Source organism: Ranitomeya variabilis, chromosome 6 (genome assembly GCF_051348905.1).
Source record: "Ranitomeya variabilis isolate aRanVar5 chromosome 6, aRanVar5.hap1, whole genome shotgun sequence".
Taxonomy (NCBI): Eukaryota; Metazoa; Chordata; class Amphibia; order Anura; family Dendrobatidae; genus Ranitomeya; species Ranitomeya variabilis.
This window is the reverse complement of record NC_135237.1, coordinates 449595415-449609264: the sequence shown is the minus strand read 5'-3', so window position 1 is coordinate 449609264 and position 13850 is coordinate 449595415. Positions and strand designations below refer to the sequence as shown.

Here is a 13850-nt window from a genome sequence, read left to right as displayed (position 1 = left end):
CCACAGATCTCACATTCTCACTCTCTGATTCTGCCCATTTCACCTACAGAGCACCATTCTGAGACTCTTATAAAGTCTCATGATGTATAAATCACTGCTCAAACAGTTTCTCCTTCCTAACATTGCTCAACCTAAAGGTACCTTCACACGAAACGACGCTGCAGCGATAGCGACAACGATGCCGATCGCTGCAGCGTCGCTGTTTGATCGCTGGAGAGCTGTCACACAGACCGCTCTGCAGCGACCAACGATGCCGAGGTCCCCGGGTAACCAGGGTAAACATCGGGTTGCTAAGCGCAGGGCCGCGCTTAGTAACCCGATGTTTACCCTGGTTACCAGCGTAAAATGTAAAAAAAACAAACAGTACATACTTACATTCGCGTCCCCCGGCGTCCGCTTCCTGCACTGACTGACTGACTGAGCGCCGGCAGTAGCAGGGCACAGCGGTGACGTCACCGCTGTGCTGTGCTTTCACTTTCACTTTGCGGCACTCAGTCAGTGTGGGAAGCAGACGGCGGGGGATGCGAATGTAAGTATGTACTGTTTGTTTTTTTTACATTTTTCACTGGTAACCAGGGTAAACATTGGGTTACTAAGCGCGGCCCTGCGCTTAGTAACCCGATGTTTACCCTGGTTACCAGTGTAAAATATCGCTGGTATTGTTGCTTTTGCTGTCAAACACAACGATACACGGCGATCGGACGACCAAATAAAGTTCTGAACTTTATTCAGCGACCAGCGACATCACAGCAGGATCCTGATCGCTGCTGCGTGTCAAACTAAACAATATCGCTAGCCAGGACGCTGCAACGTCACGGATCGCTAGCGATATCGTTACAAAGTCGTTTCGTGTGAAGGTACCTTTAACCTAGTATGTGCTTTTCTGAAGTGCTTAACTTTACAGTTAATAATGTTCCAGGAGCTGACACTGGCACCACATAGGCATAGCGTACAGTGGGGGTATAATGAGGAATATAATGAATGAATTCATTATAATGTAATCTAGAACACTGGAATGCCTAGAGTCATCAACTCTGGTCACTAGTTGACAAGTTTACTATTCTTCTCTGAGGAAAATAGAATGCACATTTGGGTTAGCAGTGTACCTGAAATCAAGACTATTAAAATGTAAAAAACAGTAAAATAAAAAAGTTTATATTTAAAAAATATAAAACTGTAACATAATTTATCCTGCACTGTGAACATCAGAACATCATACCCATAATAACTACAACTCGACCCTGCAAAAATTAAACAAAAGAAGAAAGACAAAATATGCGAAAATGCTTTCTGCATGTTTGGGTGAATTAATAAGACTATTGTCAAATATTTGTTGGTTATCTCACAATCACCTTGCTGATTGCCCTATTCTGTGTGTGGCAAAGTCTCTAAGGCTACTTTCACACTAGCGTTGTTTGCTGTATTTCGCAATGCGTCGTTTAGGAGAAAAAACGCATCCTGCAAAGTTGTCTGCAGGATGCGTTTTTTCCCCATAGATTTACATTAGCAACGCATTGCGACGTATGGCCACACGTCGCAACCGTCGTGCGATGGTTGCGTCGTGTTTTGGTTGACCGTCGGCACAAAGAAAGTTACATGTTACGTTTTTTTGCGCGTCGTGTCCGCCATTTTCAACAGCGCATGAGTGGCTGAAACTCCGCCCCCTCCTCCCCGAACCTTACAATGGGGCAGCGGAAGCGTCTAAGACTGCTTCCGCTGCCCACGTCGGACATCACTTTCACAACGCGCGTCGGCGCATTAGGCCGACGCATAGCGACGGCCCCGTGCCGACGCTAGTGTAAAAGAAGCCTTACAGGGAACCAGTCATTAGATTCATACGGCCTTAAACATGGGCAGTATGAATCAGAGCCTGGCTGTACAATTGCAGCCAGGTGTGTCCTTCTTTGAAACGATGATGCGTTTGAATATCCGGGTGGGGATTATGGATAGACCTTTCTAGTCTGTTGTGGCCCAGGACAGCTTCTCCCTTCACCGCTCCAGTTGATTGACAGGTCTCTATGTATGTACATGGAACAGACTTGTCAATGAGCTACAGCATTTCATAGAGACACATACCTTCATGGTTTTGCTTCATGCTACCCATGGTTTAGGCAGCATGAATCTAATAACAAGTTCCCTTTAATTTTCAATGAGGAAAAGAAAGCCCCATTATTTTTTTAATAGTCCCATCGTATGTTCCTTTTTACAAAAAAAATGAAGGAACATATATGGTTCCTTACATCTCGTTTCAAACAGAAGGCTGAATTTTATAGACATTCAAGTAAAAAATACACAGATGCTCACTGGGTAGCACAACACCTTGTGCCAATGGAAATATATGGGATACAAAGAGTCTAATACAAACGAGGTAACATAATGGATATTAGAATAAAAGCAAAAAAAAAGGTACGACCATGACTTATTTATAATCGTGCATTCCCAGTGTGTAGGAATCCTTAATGCTTTACAATTAAAATTCCTTTATGAGACCATATAATGCATTGTGTATTTATTAATTTGTATACCTGTAATAATTTTACACGAAAAAAAAAGAAATTTATTGCTGCAATCATTTTGGGAGCTAAGTCCATAAATACAAAAATACAGAAGAGTCTAATGATAGACCATAATTTTCTAACTGGAGAAAAAATGAAGAATTAAAAACAAATTGGACTTGTTTGCTATCCCCTATTTCATCAGCATGCCAAATTTTGTATTCAGCTTACAAGGGATGTAGAACAGCAGGGTTTCTTTAAAAGTGAGAAGTACTTGGTTGGACTAAAACCTCTTTTTGCGAAATCCAAATCATCATTCACGGTATGAATCCTATTTTCTTAAATATAATTAATAAATATTTTTCTTTTAACACATAACAAACAGTTGAACCAAACATTAGGTAAGTTGGAAACGTCCCAAAATGCTAACAGTTTGGCATCAGAAAAAGTGAAATGCATTGGGCCGCACATGTGCTTTTCTACCCCCCTGTAATCTGCACTTAATAGGAATATTTTAAACTATGTAACTAAGCAACAGAGGTAATTGTTGCTTTCTAGAGCTTTTGTTAGGCACTTTAACACAGCCCAAATATGCATAATTAGGCATAATGTCTATAAATCATTATTGTACACATGTGGGTAGTTAAGTGGATTGAGAGAATAGTTCAATGAATTGAGCATATTCACTGAAAATGCTTTTTATTTGTTTTCTCCAGTTCATAATACTTTAAAATTATCATAACCCTTTACACCATCTCTCAATAGCGAGCGGTGTTATTGAGAAAAACTTCATTTGCATTTTAGACTATGTTTAATTTATTATTTAAAACTGGAGTTTGTTGGATGTGAAATCGGGAGATGATAGGCCATTGTGCGGAATGATGTGCGGCTTTTTATGCAGCCTATTTTCTAGTATGGAAAATGTTAAATTTTTCGGGTTTAGACTGAATAGATCCAAACAAAAGAACGCCATCTATAATCAAAGTTATTAAAAGGGCTATGTTGTGACTTCTTCCAAAAATGCTTTTAGTTACTATGACAATATTTACTTGATCCTGGCAGTCCAGTGTTGATTTTAGGGGGATAATTACAAGAAAGATACATAATGTAGACTTTTTTTGTGAGTGCCCTTGTCTGTGGTGCTGTTTATAAGGATTGCAGTGGAGCATAAAAGCAGCATTGTCTACTATCATTATACCCTCTCATCCGGCTTCTACAACCTGCTGCTTTTCTCCATTTTTTTCCAGTTCATATTGTCATTTTGACAGAAACATGATAATTAACACAAATAGAGATATTTATTAAAGTTTCCTCGCTGTAGAACTTTACCAGAAATGTAATGAAAACAAAGGTTTAGGAAATTACATTGCTGAATAAAAGACTCTGCAGTAAGCGATGGGATTTTATGGCATTAATGTAGTGCCATTTCCCTCCCCAGCCGTGAAAACTACTACAAAGCTGGTCTGTTTCATAGCGTTAGGTTTACAGGAGCAGAATTTGGGTTATGCACTTTATTGTTCATTTTCACGTATCACCTAAACAAACTCATTGGGTTTAAATCAAATTAAGCCACAGGGGAAGATCCTTTATCATTGCATTTCTACTGGTGAACAGTGGGGTTTATATGTTAGGGCACAAGTAGGTGAGCTGATAATTCAGATTTAAATAATTTTATCTTCACTTATTACATAGAAATATGTTTGTTAAAAACAGGTATAAAAGAGTAGTCCTAAAAAATATTTGACCTCTGGTAAAGTGACTATAAGTTTGCTTCAAACTATTTATCAATATCAAGATATTGAATCAAAAGTAGAAAATGTTGAACATTTCTATGATTTTAAGAATTTTTGGAGGATATACCTATATATAACAGTTGATTCTGGTTGGTGATTTTTGCCTACACTTATTGCCAATGTTAGGGTAGGTGCACACGGTCAGTAAACGCTGCGGGTTGGACGCTGCGTACTTGCACAGCGTCCAACCCGCAGTGTCCAGATGTTACAGCATAGTGGATGGGATTTCAAGAAATCCAATGTCCACTATGTGTCCACAGATGCCTGTGGCTCACCCATGGAGACGGACATGCGGCGCGTCTTTCCAGACCGCAGCATGTCTATTTATCTTGCCGAGATACAAGCCTCCACAAGATAAATGTCACTCGTACAATGTATTGGGCTTGGTGATTCCACATGGTTCAATGAACACATGCGGATTCACCTGCATTCAATAGCTGGCAGCACTTTGGATGCAGCGGACATGTGCTGCGTCCAAAGAGCTGCCAATCACTGAATGTCTGCATATACCCTTAGGGTTAATATTATAGAGCTTGCTTTTATTATCATTTAAGCAATTTATATCTCAGTTTAGTTTTTTATTTTTGCTTAAGCATAACGTTAATTTTAACGACACAGTGTTTAGGTTTGCTGCTGTCATGTTGATCATATACCCTTTTATGTTGTTAACGTTATTCACTTCCTTTTGCTAAATTGGTAAAAAAAAAGGGCATGCTTACCATAGGACCCGGCAGACAGACTTTTTACACAGACAGACTCCAGTGTATGCTTTGTCTCTGACTAATCAATGCCTGGACTCTTTTTTCACCGCTGGTATACCTATGGGCTCTCCATTTTGAAAATTCTCCTGCCTCATATGTGCTTTTATAGCAATTGGTATTTTATTGCATTGTATTGTTATTTATTATTAATAAAGTTTATATGTTTTTGAACATGTGCTCTGGGATTTTGTTACTCCGGTTTCTTGTGATATAATGTATACAGTATGTTGCATGATGCTGTACTATCCTCTAGGTCACCAGACTCTGTACTATCCTCTAGGTCATCTGATGCTGTACTATCCTCTAGGTTGCCAGATGCTGTACTATCCTCTAGGTCAGTGTTCCACAATTCCGATCCTCAAGAGCCACTAACAGGTCATGTTTTCAGGATTTCATTAGTACTGCACAGATGATGGAATTATTGCCTGTGCAGGTGATGCAATTATCACCTGTGCAATACCAAGGAAATACTGAAACCATGACCTGTTGGTGGCTCTTGAGCACCGGACTTGGGGAACACTGCTCTAGGTAATCTGATGCTGTACTATCCTCTAGGTTACCAGATTCTGTACTATGCTCAAGGTTGTCTGATGTTGTGCTATAATATAGGTTGCATGATGCTGTACTATCCTCTAGGTCATCTGATGTTGTACTATCCTTTAGGTTGCCTGATGCTGTACTATCCTCTAGGTCACCAGATTCTGTACTATCCTCTAGGTCGCCAGATGCTGTACTATCCTCTAGGTCACCAGATTCTGTACTATCCTCTAGGTTACCAGATTCTGTACTATACTCTAGGTTACAAGATTCTGTACTATCCTCTAGGTCGCAAGATGCTGTACTATACTCTAGGCTGCCTGATGCTGTACTGTCCTCTAGGTCGCCTGATGCTGTACTATCCTCTAGGTCACCTGATGCTGTACTATCCTCTAGGTCACCTATTGCTGTAGTACCCTCTAGGTCACCTGATGCTATGTTATGATCTATGTTGCCTGATGCTGTTTCAATGTAACCAAGCCAGTTTTATGATAGCATTATAGATTTCCATATAGAACTCAAATAGATATTCTCAGCCTAGCATTAACAGGAAGAATTGTATGGGCTTATAATAAATATAAACAATTAACAATGGCTGCAAAAAGCCACAAATCACTGACAAGTGCATTAAATTATGACCCACATACAAAATCCTCATAAACTTGCCCAAACCTTATGTAGATTTACATGGAACTTGCTAACCATCTAAAGTAAATAGGGACCTCCTAAATTTTTGCATTATATGATGTTGGGAGAGGTATGGATTCAAACTCCCTGGAGATAAGCCACTGCCAGAAATCTATGGCAATGACTTTCCCCCTTTCCTATTGAAAAGACATTAATGCTTGTCCAAGCTTAGTTTTCATGTACATGAGGTAGTTGGGAAAGATAGCTATCAGCCAAAACGAGCATTTGGTCCATAGCTATCTATACTGTATGGACACTTCTACATAAAAGTTTTCTCAACATATGCTTCCAATGAACAAAAGTCAAAGAACTTATTGTAAGCAGCCATGATAGTGAATTTGTGAAGAATCTTGAGTTTTTGTTTTTTAATTTTCAGAACTTTTCTTCTTTCAAATGTTTTCAAATTCTAAAGCTTTGTTTGCAAGTGTTCTTGCTGGTGCCTGTGCAGAAGCAGGATGAAGATACTGCCCATAGAAGGGTGTATTAGGCACCCATAACTGCGAGAGTGCATGGCGCAAGCGTGGGATTATGGCGCCGCAACTGCACGCCACTCCCACTTTCAATAACTTTCAGCCATGCAGTAATAAATCACACTCTGATTTAGGCTTTTATAACCCTATAGGCTATAAAATTGTAAAATTTGTGCTAATTCCCCGGCCTCATCTTTTACAGTCCCTGTGATAGTATTCATTGATTAGCTGAGCTAGGCTATGTGATATGATAGCTACAAGGTATTATGGGGAAGCCCGACAACCACGCCTGACACCAAAAGCCCTTTTTCTGGCTGATGCAATCATGTCTGACATTAATTTTTGTGCTCCTCACAAATCAAATTGCAAATTGTTTGAATTCACCAGGACCAGCGAATTTCAGGAATATTCAACCCAATGATAATTTGCAGCGGCTTGAATCTTTATCTCTAATTATCACTTATCCATAGGATAGGTGATATATCTTATTGATCGGTGAAGGCCCAATCATTAAAACCCCCACTAATCAGCAGGACAGGCTACTACATCCCCATTGGTGTGGAACATCAGTGCATACATTGGACGGCTACTCTATTCATGTCGTGTAAGGCTTCCAAGCACTGTGCCCAGGGCCAGACTGGCCATCTGGCAATTCTGGCAAATGCCAGAAGGACCTGCCTGGTCATGGGCTACCTTGCCTGCCACATTGTTAACAGAATCAGTGTTCTCAAGACACCCATACTGTTAACAGTTGTGATGGAGCATAAGTCGCTAACTCCGTCACTTACCCCAGTAGCCCACGGGTATCATTAGACATATTGGTCTTGTAGAAAATCTTCCTTTTCTCTATCCAGGGAAATATTAGTAATATATCCCATCTGGTTGTTGGGGACGGGGACAACATGGGCCTATGTGATTTCAAATGCCAGGACTGAATTTCAGCCCCAGTCCGTACCTGACTCTGCCCAACTTTTTCTGGCAATACAGAATTAATGCAGCAATGGTCGGGAGATCCACCTGCTACGCCATTTTGTAACAGGGATAAAAGTTTGCTGATCTCCAGATTAGTTCAGGTCCCAGAGGTGGGTCACCCACCGATCAATGAGTTATCACCTATCCCACGAAACAATTCCTTTAAGATTTACAAATGACACTGCATTACTGTTTGGATTCCAGTTCTATTATTTTATAGTAATATAGCAGTTTCCAGGGAATCTGTCACCAGGTTTCTTTCTGCCCCATGTATGGGCGGCATGATATAAGGAAAAAGACCCTAATTTGAGCAATGTGTCACTCACTGTGCTGCTTGCTTCAGATTTAATAAAATTATTGATTTAACTGCTGAAGATATAACAGTTATCAAATGCTGAGCTGTGTATAATCCCAGCCACACCTGATTCACAGCTTTCTATATACACTGTGCATAGGCAGAATGCAGCCAATCAATGGTGGGGGCGGATTAGAAAGAGCTCATGAACATGGAGGACTACATAGCAGGCAGTGGGTTTACAAGTCCTCTAGTGATAATCTCCTGCTGATTAAACACTGATTTTATCAAACCTACAACAAACAGACCGGTAAGTTACAGATCTTTTGAATCAGGGTCTTTGTCTCTACATTATATTGCTCTCAGATTTGGTGGTAAAAACAACAAATGCTTACCTTACTATTAATCACAATGCTCTAATTTGATGTACAAGCTGTGACACACAATTTTTAGGCTGTGTAACTACAGTTTTTGTTTTCTTACAGGTACAATAATTGTTCAATCATCGGGCATGACGACACATGCAACAGAAGAAAAGTGTAGCTACGAAGACAATATCACTGACCCATTAACGGTGGGAAGGTCCGATAAAGAAACTGTTTTTCATACAGTGACAGAACACCCAACTGGGGGTGTAATTCAGTCTACAAAGACCATTAGAAATCACAGAGAAATGTACTGCATCCAGTCCTCCAAACAAAAAGTCTCACCAGCATCTTCTTCTGATGACAATAATGGTCATCCTGCAATGCCTGAAAATGGATGGGACAGTTCTTCCAGTTTTATAGATAAAACTCATTCTAAGGACCATATATCGGATAGGTCCAGTCATGCAGTTAAGCAGAAAGATGAAATGGATATCAGTGAAGGAAAAACGTTGGAAAATGACTCCATGGTAGGAACATCAGAACATGATGAAAGAAGTCCAGACCAGACTCCTGAAAGTGAGGATGATGATAAATGTTTCTCAATTATCACAGAGGAGTCAGTGGACTTGGAGAAAACTAAAGGGAATTTGAGCCTGCTGGAACAAGCAATAACTTTACAGGCAGAGCAGAGCCACATGTTCCACAGCACCTATAAGGAACTTGACATGTTTTTGATGGAACATCTAGCAAGAGACAGAAGACAAACTAAAGTAATAGATGCCGTAGGGCGGCAAATATATACCAGCAAAAGTAAGAAATAATATTACTTCTAGATGGTTTTTAGTAAGATACTCCTAAAAGAGAGTTTGAAAGCAGCTCTGACCCTTCAAAATGGCTGACATCAGTAAATAGATGAGGGTTAAATCAGTTTATGACATGGATTTTTTTCCTTCCTCTTTTCTAAAAGTCAAAACTTTTTCATTTTTCAGTCAGCTTAATCATTTAAAGGCTTTTTTTTTGGAGGAAAAGTTGTAGTTTTGAGTAATATCATTAGTTTTACCACCAATGTACTGGAAAATGGGAACAAAATTCTAAGCACGGTGATGGTGAAAAAACGCGATACCATCATGGATTTTCTTTTTATGGTGTTCATTATGCAGTAAAAATGAGCTAGCAATATAATTTTTTTGTCAATATGATTACGTTGGAACCAAGCATGAACAGATTTTTTTTTTGGTAGTACAAAAAAAAAATAATGAATTTTCTAAAAGAATTTTTTTTATCCGTTGATGGAGTTGTATGAAGGCTTATTTTGATCACAGTGAGCTGATTTTTAGTATCATTTTGGAGAACATACAGTATTTGATTGCTTTATATTGTATTTTGGGGGTGTTGTGCAACGATTAGAAAACAGCAGTACAGGTGTTTTGATTTTCCTTGCTTTACAGGATTTACTGAAAAGGTTACTTTATTTTATCCTTTTATGGACAAGGTGTTACTAAAAATGTTTATTATTTTTTATTTTTTTCAATTTTAAACTAAATCAAGGTGGGAGTGATTAACTTTTTGGTTTATTTATTATTAACCCCATTCTGACCTCGGATGGGAAGGTACGTCCGAGGTCAGAACCCCCGCTTTGATGCGGCCTCCAGCGGTGAGCCCGCATCAAAGCCGGGACATGTCAGCTGTTTTGAACAGCTGACATATGCCCGCAATAGGCGCGGGCAGAATCATCAGATCGCTGCTATGTAGCAGAGCCGATCGCGTTGTGCCAGCTTCTAGCCTCCTATGGAGGCTATTGAAGCATGGCAAAAGCAAAAAAAAGTAAGAAAAATGTGAAAAAAATATAAAAGTTGAAATCATCCCCCTTTCGCCCATTCAAAATAAATCAATTAAAAAAAAATTAAACCTACACATATTTGGAATCGCCGTGTTCAGAATCGCCCGATCCATCAATAAAAAAAAGCATTAACCTGATCGCTAACAGCGTAGCGAGAAAAAAATTAGAAACGCCAGAATTACGTTTTTTTGGTCGCCGCGACATTGCATTAAAATGCAATAACGGGCGAGCAAAAGAACTTATCTGCACCTAAATGGTATCATTAAAAACGTCAGCTCGGCATGCAAAAAATAAGCCCTCAACAGACCCCAGATCATGAAATATGGAGACGCTATGGGTATTGGAAAATGGCACAATTTAAATTTTTTTTATTTTAGCAAAGTTTGGAATTTTTTTTCTCCACTTAGATAAAAAATAACCTAGTCATGTTAGGTGTCTATGAACTCTTAATGACCTGGAGAATCATAATAGCAGGTCAGTTTTAGCATTTAGTGAACCAAGCAAAAAAGCGAAACAAAAACCAAGTGTGGGACTGCACTTTTTTTGCAATTCCACCGCACTTGGAATTTTGTTCCCGTTTTCAAGTACATGACATGCTAAAATCAATGATGTTGTTCAAAAGTACAACTTGTCCTGCCAAAAATAAGCCCTCACATGGCCATATTGACGGAAAAATAAAAAAGTTATGGCTCTGGGAAGGAGGGGAGCGAAAAACGAACACGGAAAAACGGAAAATCCCAAGGTCATGAAGGGGTTAACCTGCTCTTGCTTGATCGCTTGTTCTGTATGTTGCAATACTATATTATTGAAGTATGCTAGGAAAATGATGATGTCTTATGAAACTCGAAATATCATGACAGCGGGATTGTGTGGCTTATATATCTCTGTCAGGTTGACAGCTGCATTTAATAGGGCTAATAAAATTGAAATTGACACTAACTTCATTCACAACTGTTAAAGGTGGATGTCGGCAATATAATACCGTCGGCATCTGTCATATGTGCAGCATGCTCAGCTCCTGAGTCTGCTCCGTACTCCAGCTCCTGACGTGTGACGTACATGCACATGATACACTGGGAAGGGGTTCATATTGATGGTCATGCTACTCAAACATTCTATGATTCTACCTGCATGACATGACAAAACATATTTTAATCCCACTTGTGCAAGTGTCCCGTTGGCATTTCTTTCATGTGTAGTGTCCAGGCTTCTTTGTACTAAACACTTCCCAATCATTCACCTATGCTCTTAAAGGTGTTGTCCACTTCTCGGACAATTCCTTAGCATTCCATGTATCCCATTGTAAAATAATTACACCCATGCTCATCTCCAGTGCCCGCACCATTCCAGCGGTGTCAGCACTGACTTCACCCAGAGATCGCTGTGGCCAATCAGCGGCTGCTATTCTCTCCCCAACTCTGGATGAATAGCATACATTCGGAGGAAGTAAGAGAGGAGCAGCTCTCAGTTCCTCCAGATGTATGTGATTTTCCCACGGGAGAGGAGAGTGAAGCCAGTGCTGATTGACCTCAGAGATTGCATGACATAACATGTCACGTGATCCCCAGGAAAGTCAATGCCAACAGCACTGGAATGGCCCTGGTGAGTATAGGAGTTCTTATTTTACAAGGGGAGAAACATAGAGATTGAGAAGGGGATGTCCAAGTAGTGGAAACCTCTATTAGTGACAGCAACTAATTTGGAGAACATAAGGCACCATTACTTGAACTCAAAGGGAAAGGGTTAGAGCAAATTCAGTTCAGAAAGCTGAGGACACTTCACATAAAGAGACCACCCTACTTGTGATCACAGCACAAGGGGGTGAAAACCTATTTTGTTCATTATATATTACAAGTATCATGACCGTCAATCTGGCTATAGTCTGTTTACTCTACATTACACTTCGCCTGTCTAGCCATGTCAGCATTTCTGACAAATAGCTCATGGAGTCCCATTAAATAAGCTGCTCTTTAAGCATCGTGAGTATATTAATTCCTTAAGACAAAATTACATATTATTGCCGGAGTGCCTGTGTGTAGAGCTCTCTTTACATGTAGTAGATGCCAGTTATATTACATATTCAACATCTGCGTCTAACAACAGTGACTGGAGCTGAGCTCCGATTGCTGCTGTTAACCATTTAGATGTGGCTGTCAATTTCTGACAGTGATGTGTTAATGGGACAGCTGCCTTTCCTCGTACACCCCAGCTTCCATTGCCATCTTGGTACTGCCGTGAAGCTCAGCCACAGGCGAGATTTTCACTATGTACTGCAATAATATAGAATTGCAGTATATAGTTTAAACAATCAATCACAGGTTCAAGTTCCCTGGTACAGCTAGCAAAAATTAAAATAAAAAGAAGAAACTTAAATCTCTCCTCTTTTTTCCAAATCATATTAAAGAAATTGAAAAAAATTTTAAAAAATAAAGATATTTGTCACCGATGTGTCTGTAAAAGTCTGATCCATCAAAATATAGAATTAATTAACCCATGCATGAAAAGTCGGCATGAGAAAAAAAACTAAAGACGAGAATTGGGGTCTTTCAGTCACCATTCCTCCCTAAAATAATACAATGAAAACAATAAAAAGATCAAATGTATGAAGAGCGACAAAAAAAAACTTCTGAATGAAAGCTGTGAGAACAAAATCATGAAAAAAAAATTATGCTGGAATTGCACTTTCTTCACCATTTCATCCCACTTGGAATTACTTGTCCGTTTTCCAGAACATTGTATTAGGAAATGAAGGATGTCTTTCAAAACTAGAACTCGTCTAGCAAAACACGAGCCAATATACAGCTATGTCAATGGAAAAATAAATGGCCCTTAGAAGAAGGGGAGGAAAAATGCAAACGTGAAACAAAAATGATCTGTTTCCTTAAGAGGTTAAAGATTTTAAGACAATTAGTGATATGAAACAATATCCCTATCCATTGCCATAGTATATCTACACTGCAATATCAGTATTTCATACTAGCTCTGAACACTCCTAATCTTGGCACTATATTTTTAAAGTGATGGGAAACTGCAGCAGATAAAATACTCAAACTATTAGAAGTTGAGCTAAATGTGCCACAGATGCAATGTTTTTTTTGTCATGTGGCTGCAAGAATGAGTGTATTCTCTACTATTCAGTATATAATAAAATGTAAATCTTATTTTCTCAGACAAAAATGTCTTTATATAAACATTCCCACTTTTTCATGCAAGAAGATATCCTCCAAATGTCATCCAGGACTTGGGAGACATCTCTCACAACGGTTTTTGGCTGCATAGCTCCTCTTCTCTCCCACTGCCCTTTATGAAATGTTGTCTATGACAACATCTATGTTTGAAGATTTATCTTCACATAGGAAATCCTAGGAAATGCAAAGTTTTCCAATCATCGGCCATAGTAGGGATCCACCTTACACAGTGAATGAATAGCATTTAGAAGCATTTTCTAAGCTTCAGGATGAGACCAGAAAATAGGAAAAATTGGTGATGAATGAGTGAAAATAGTATTGCTACTTACTTTTCTTACCTATTCTGAGCTGTTGGCAAAAACTATTTATCAGCCACACAACCCCTTTAAGACAGTGATGTTATTTGATTGACAAATCCAGAAAGGAGGACATTATTTAGTGCTG

General features: G+C 39.3%; 1 protein-coding gene across 3 annotated transcripts in view; it reads left to right on the top strand.

The window, feature by feature from the left end:
• ST18 (ST18 C2H2C-type zinc finger transcription factor) overlaps positions 1-13850 on the top strand; it is a 447256-nt gene that overhangs the window by 271115 nt on the left and 162291 nt on the right. For all 3 annotated transcript variants that reach the window (XM_077270483.1, XM_077270486.1, XM_077270485.1), the window contains exon 7: positions 8496-9188. In XM_077270483.1, coding sequence (XP_077126598.1) covers positions 8496-9188 — 693 coding nt within the window. The remainder of the gene's footprint in view (positions 1-8495; positions 9189-13850) is intronic.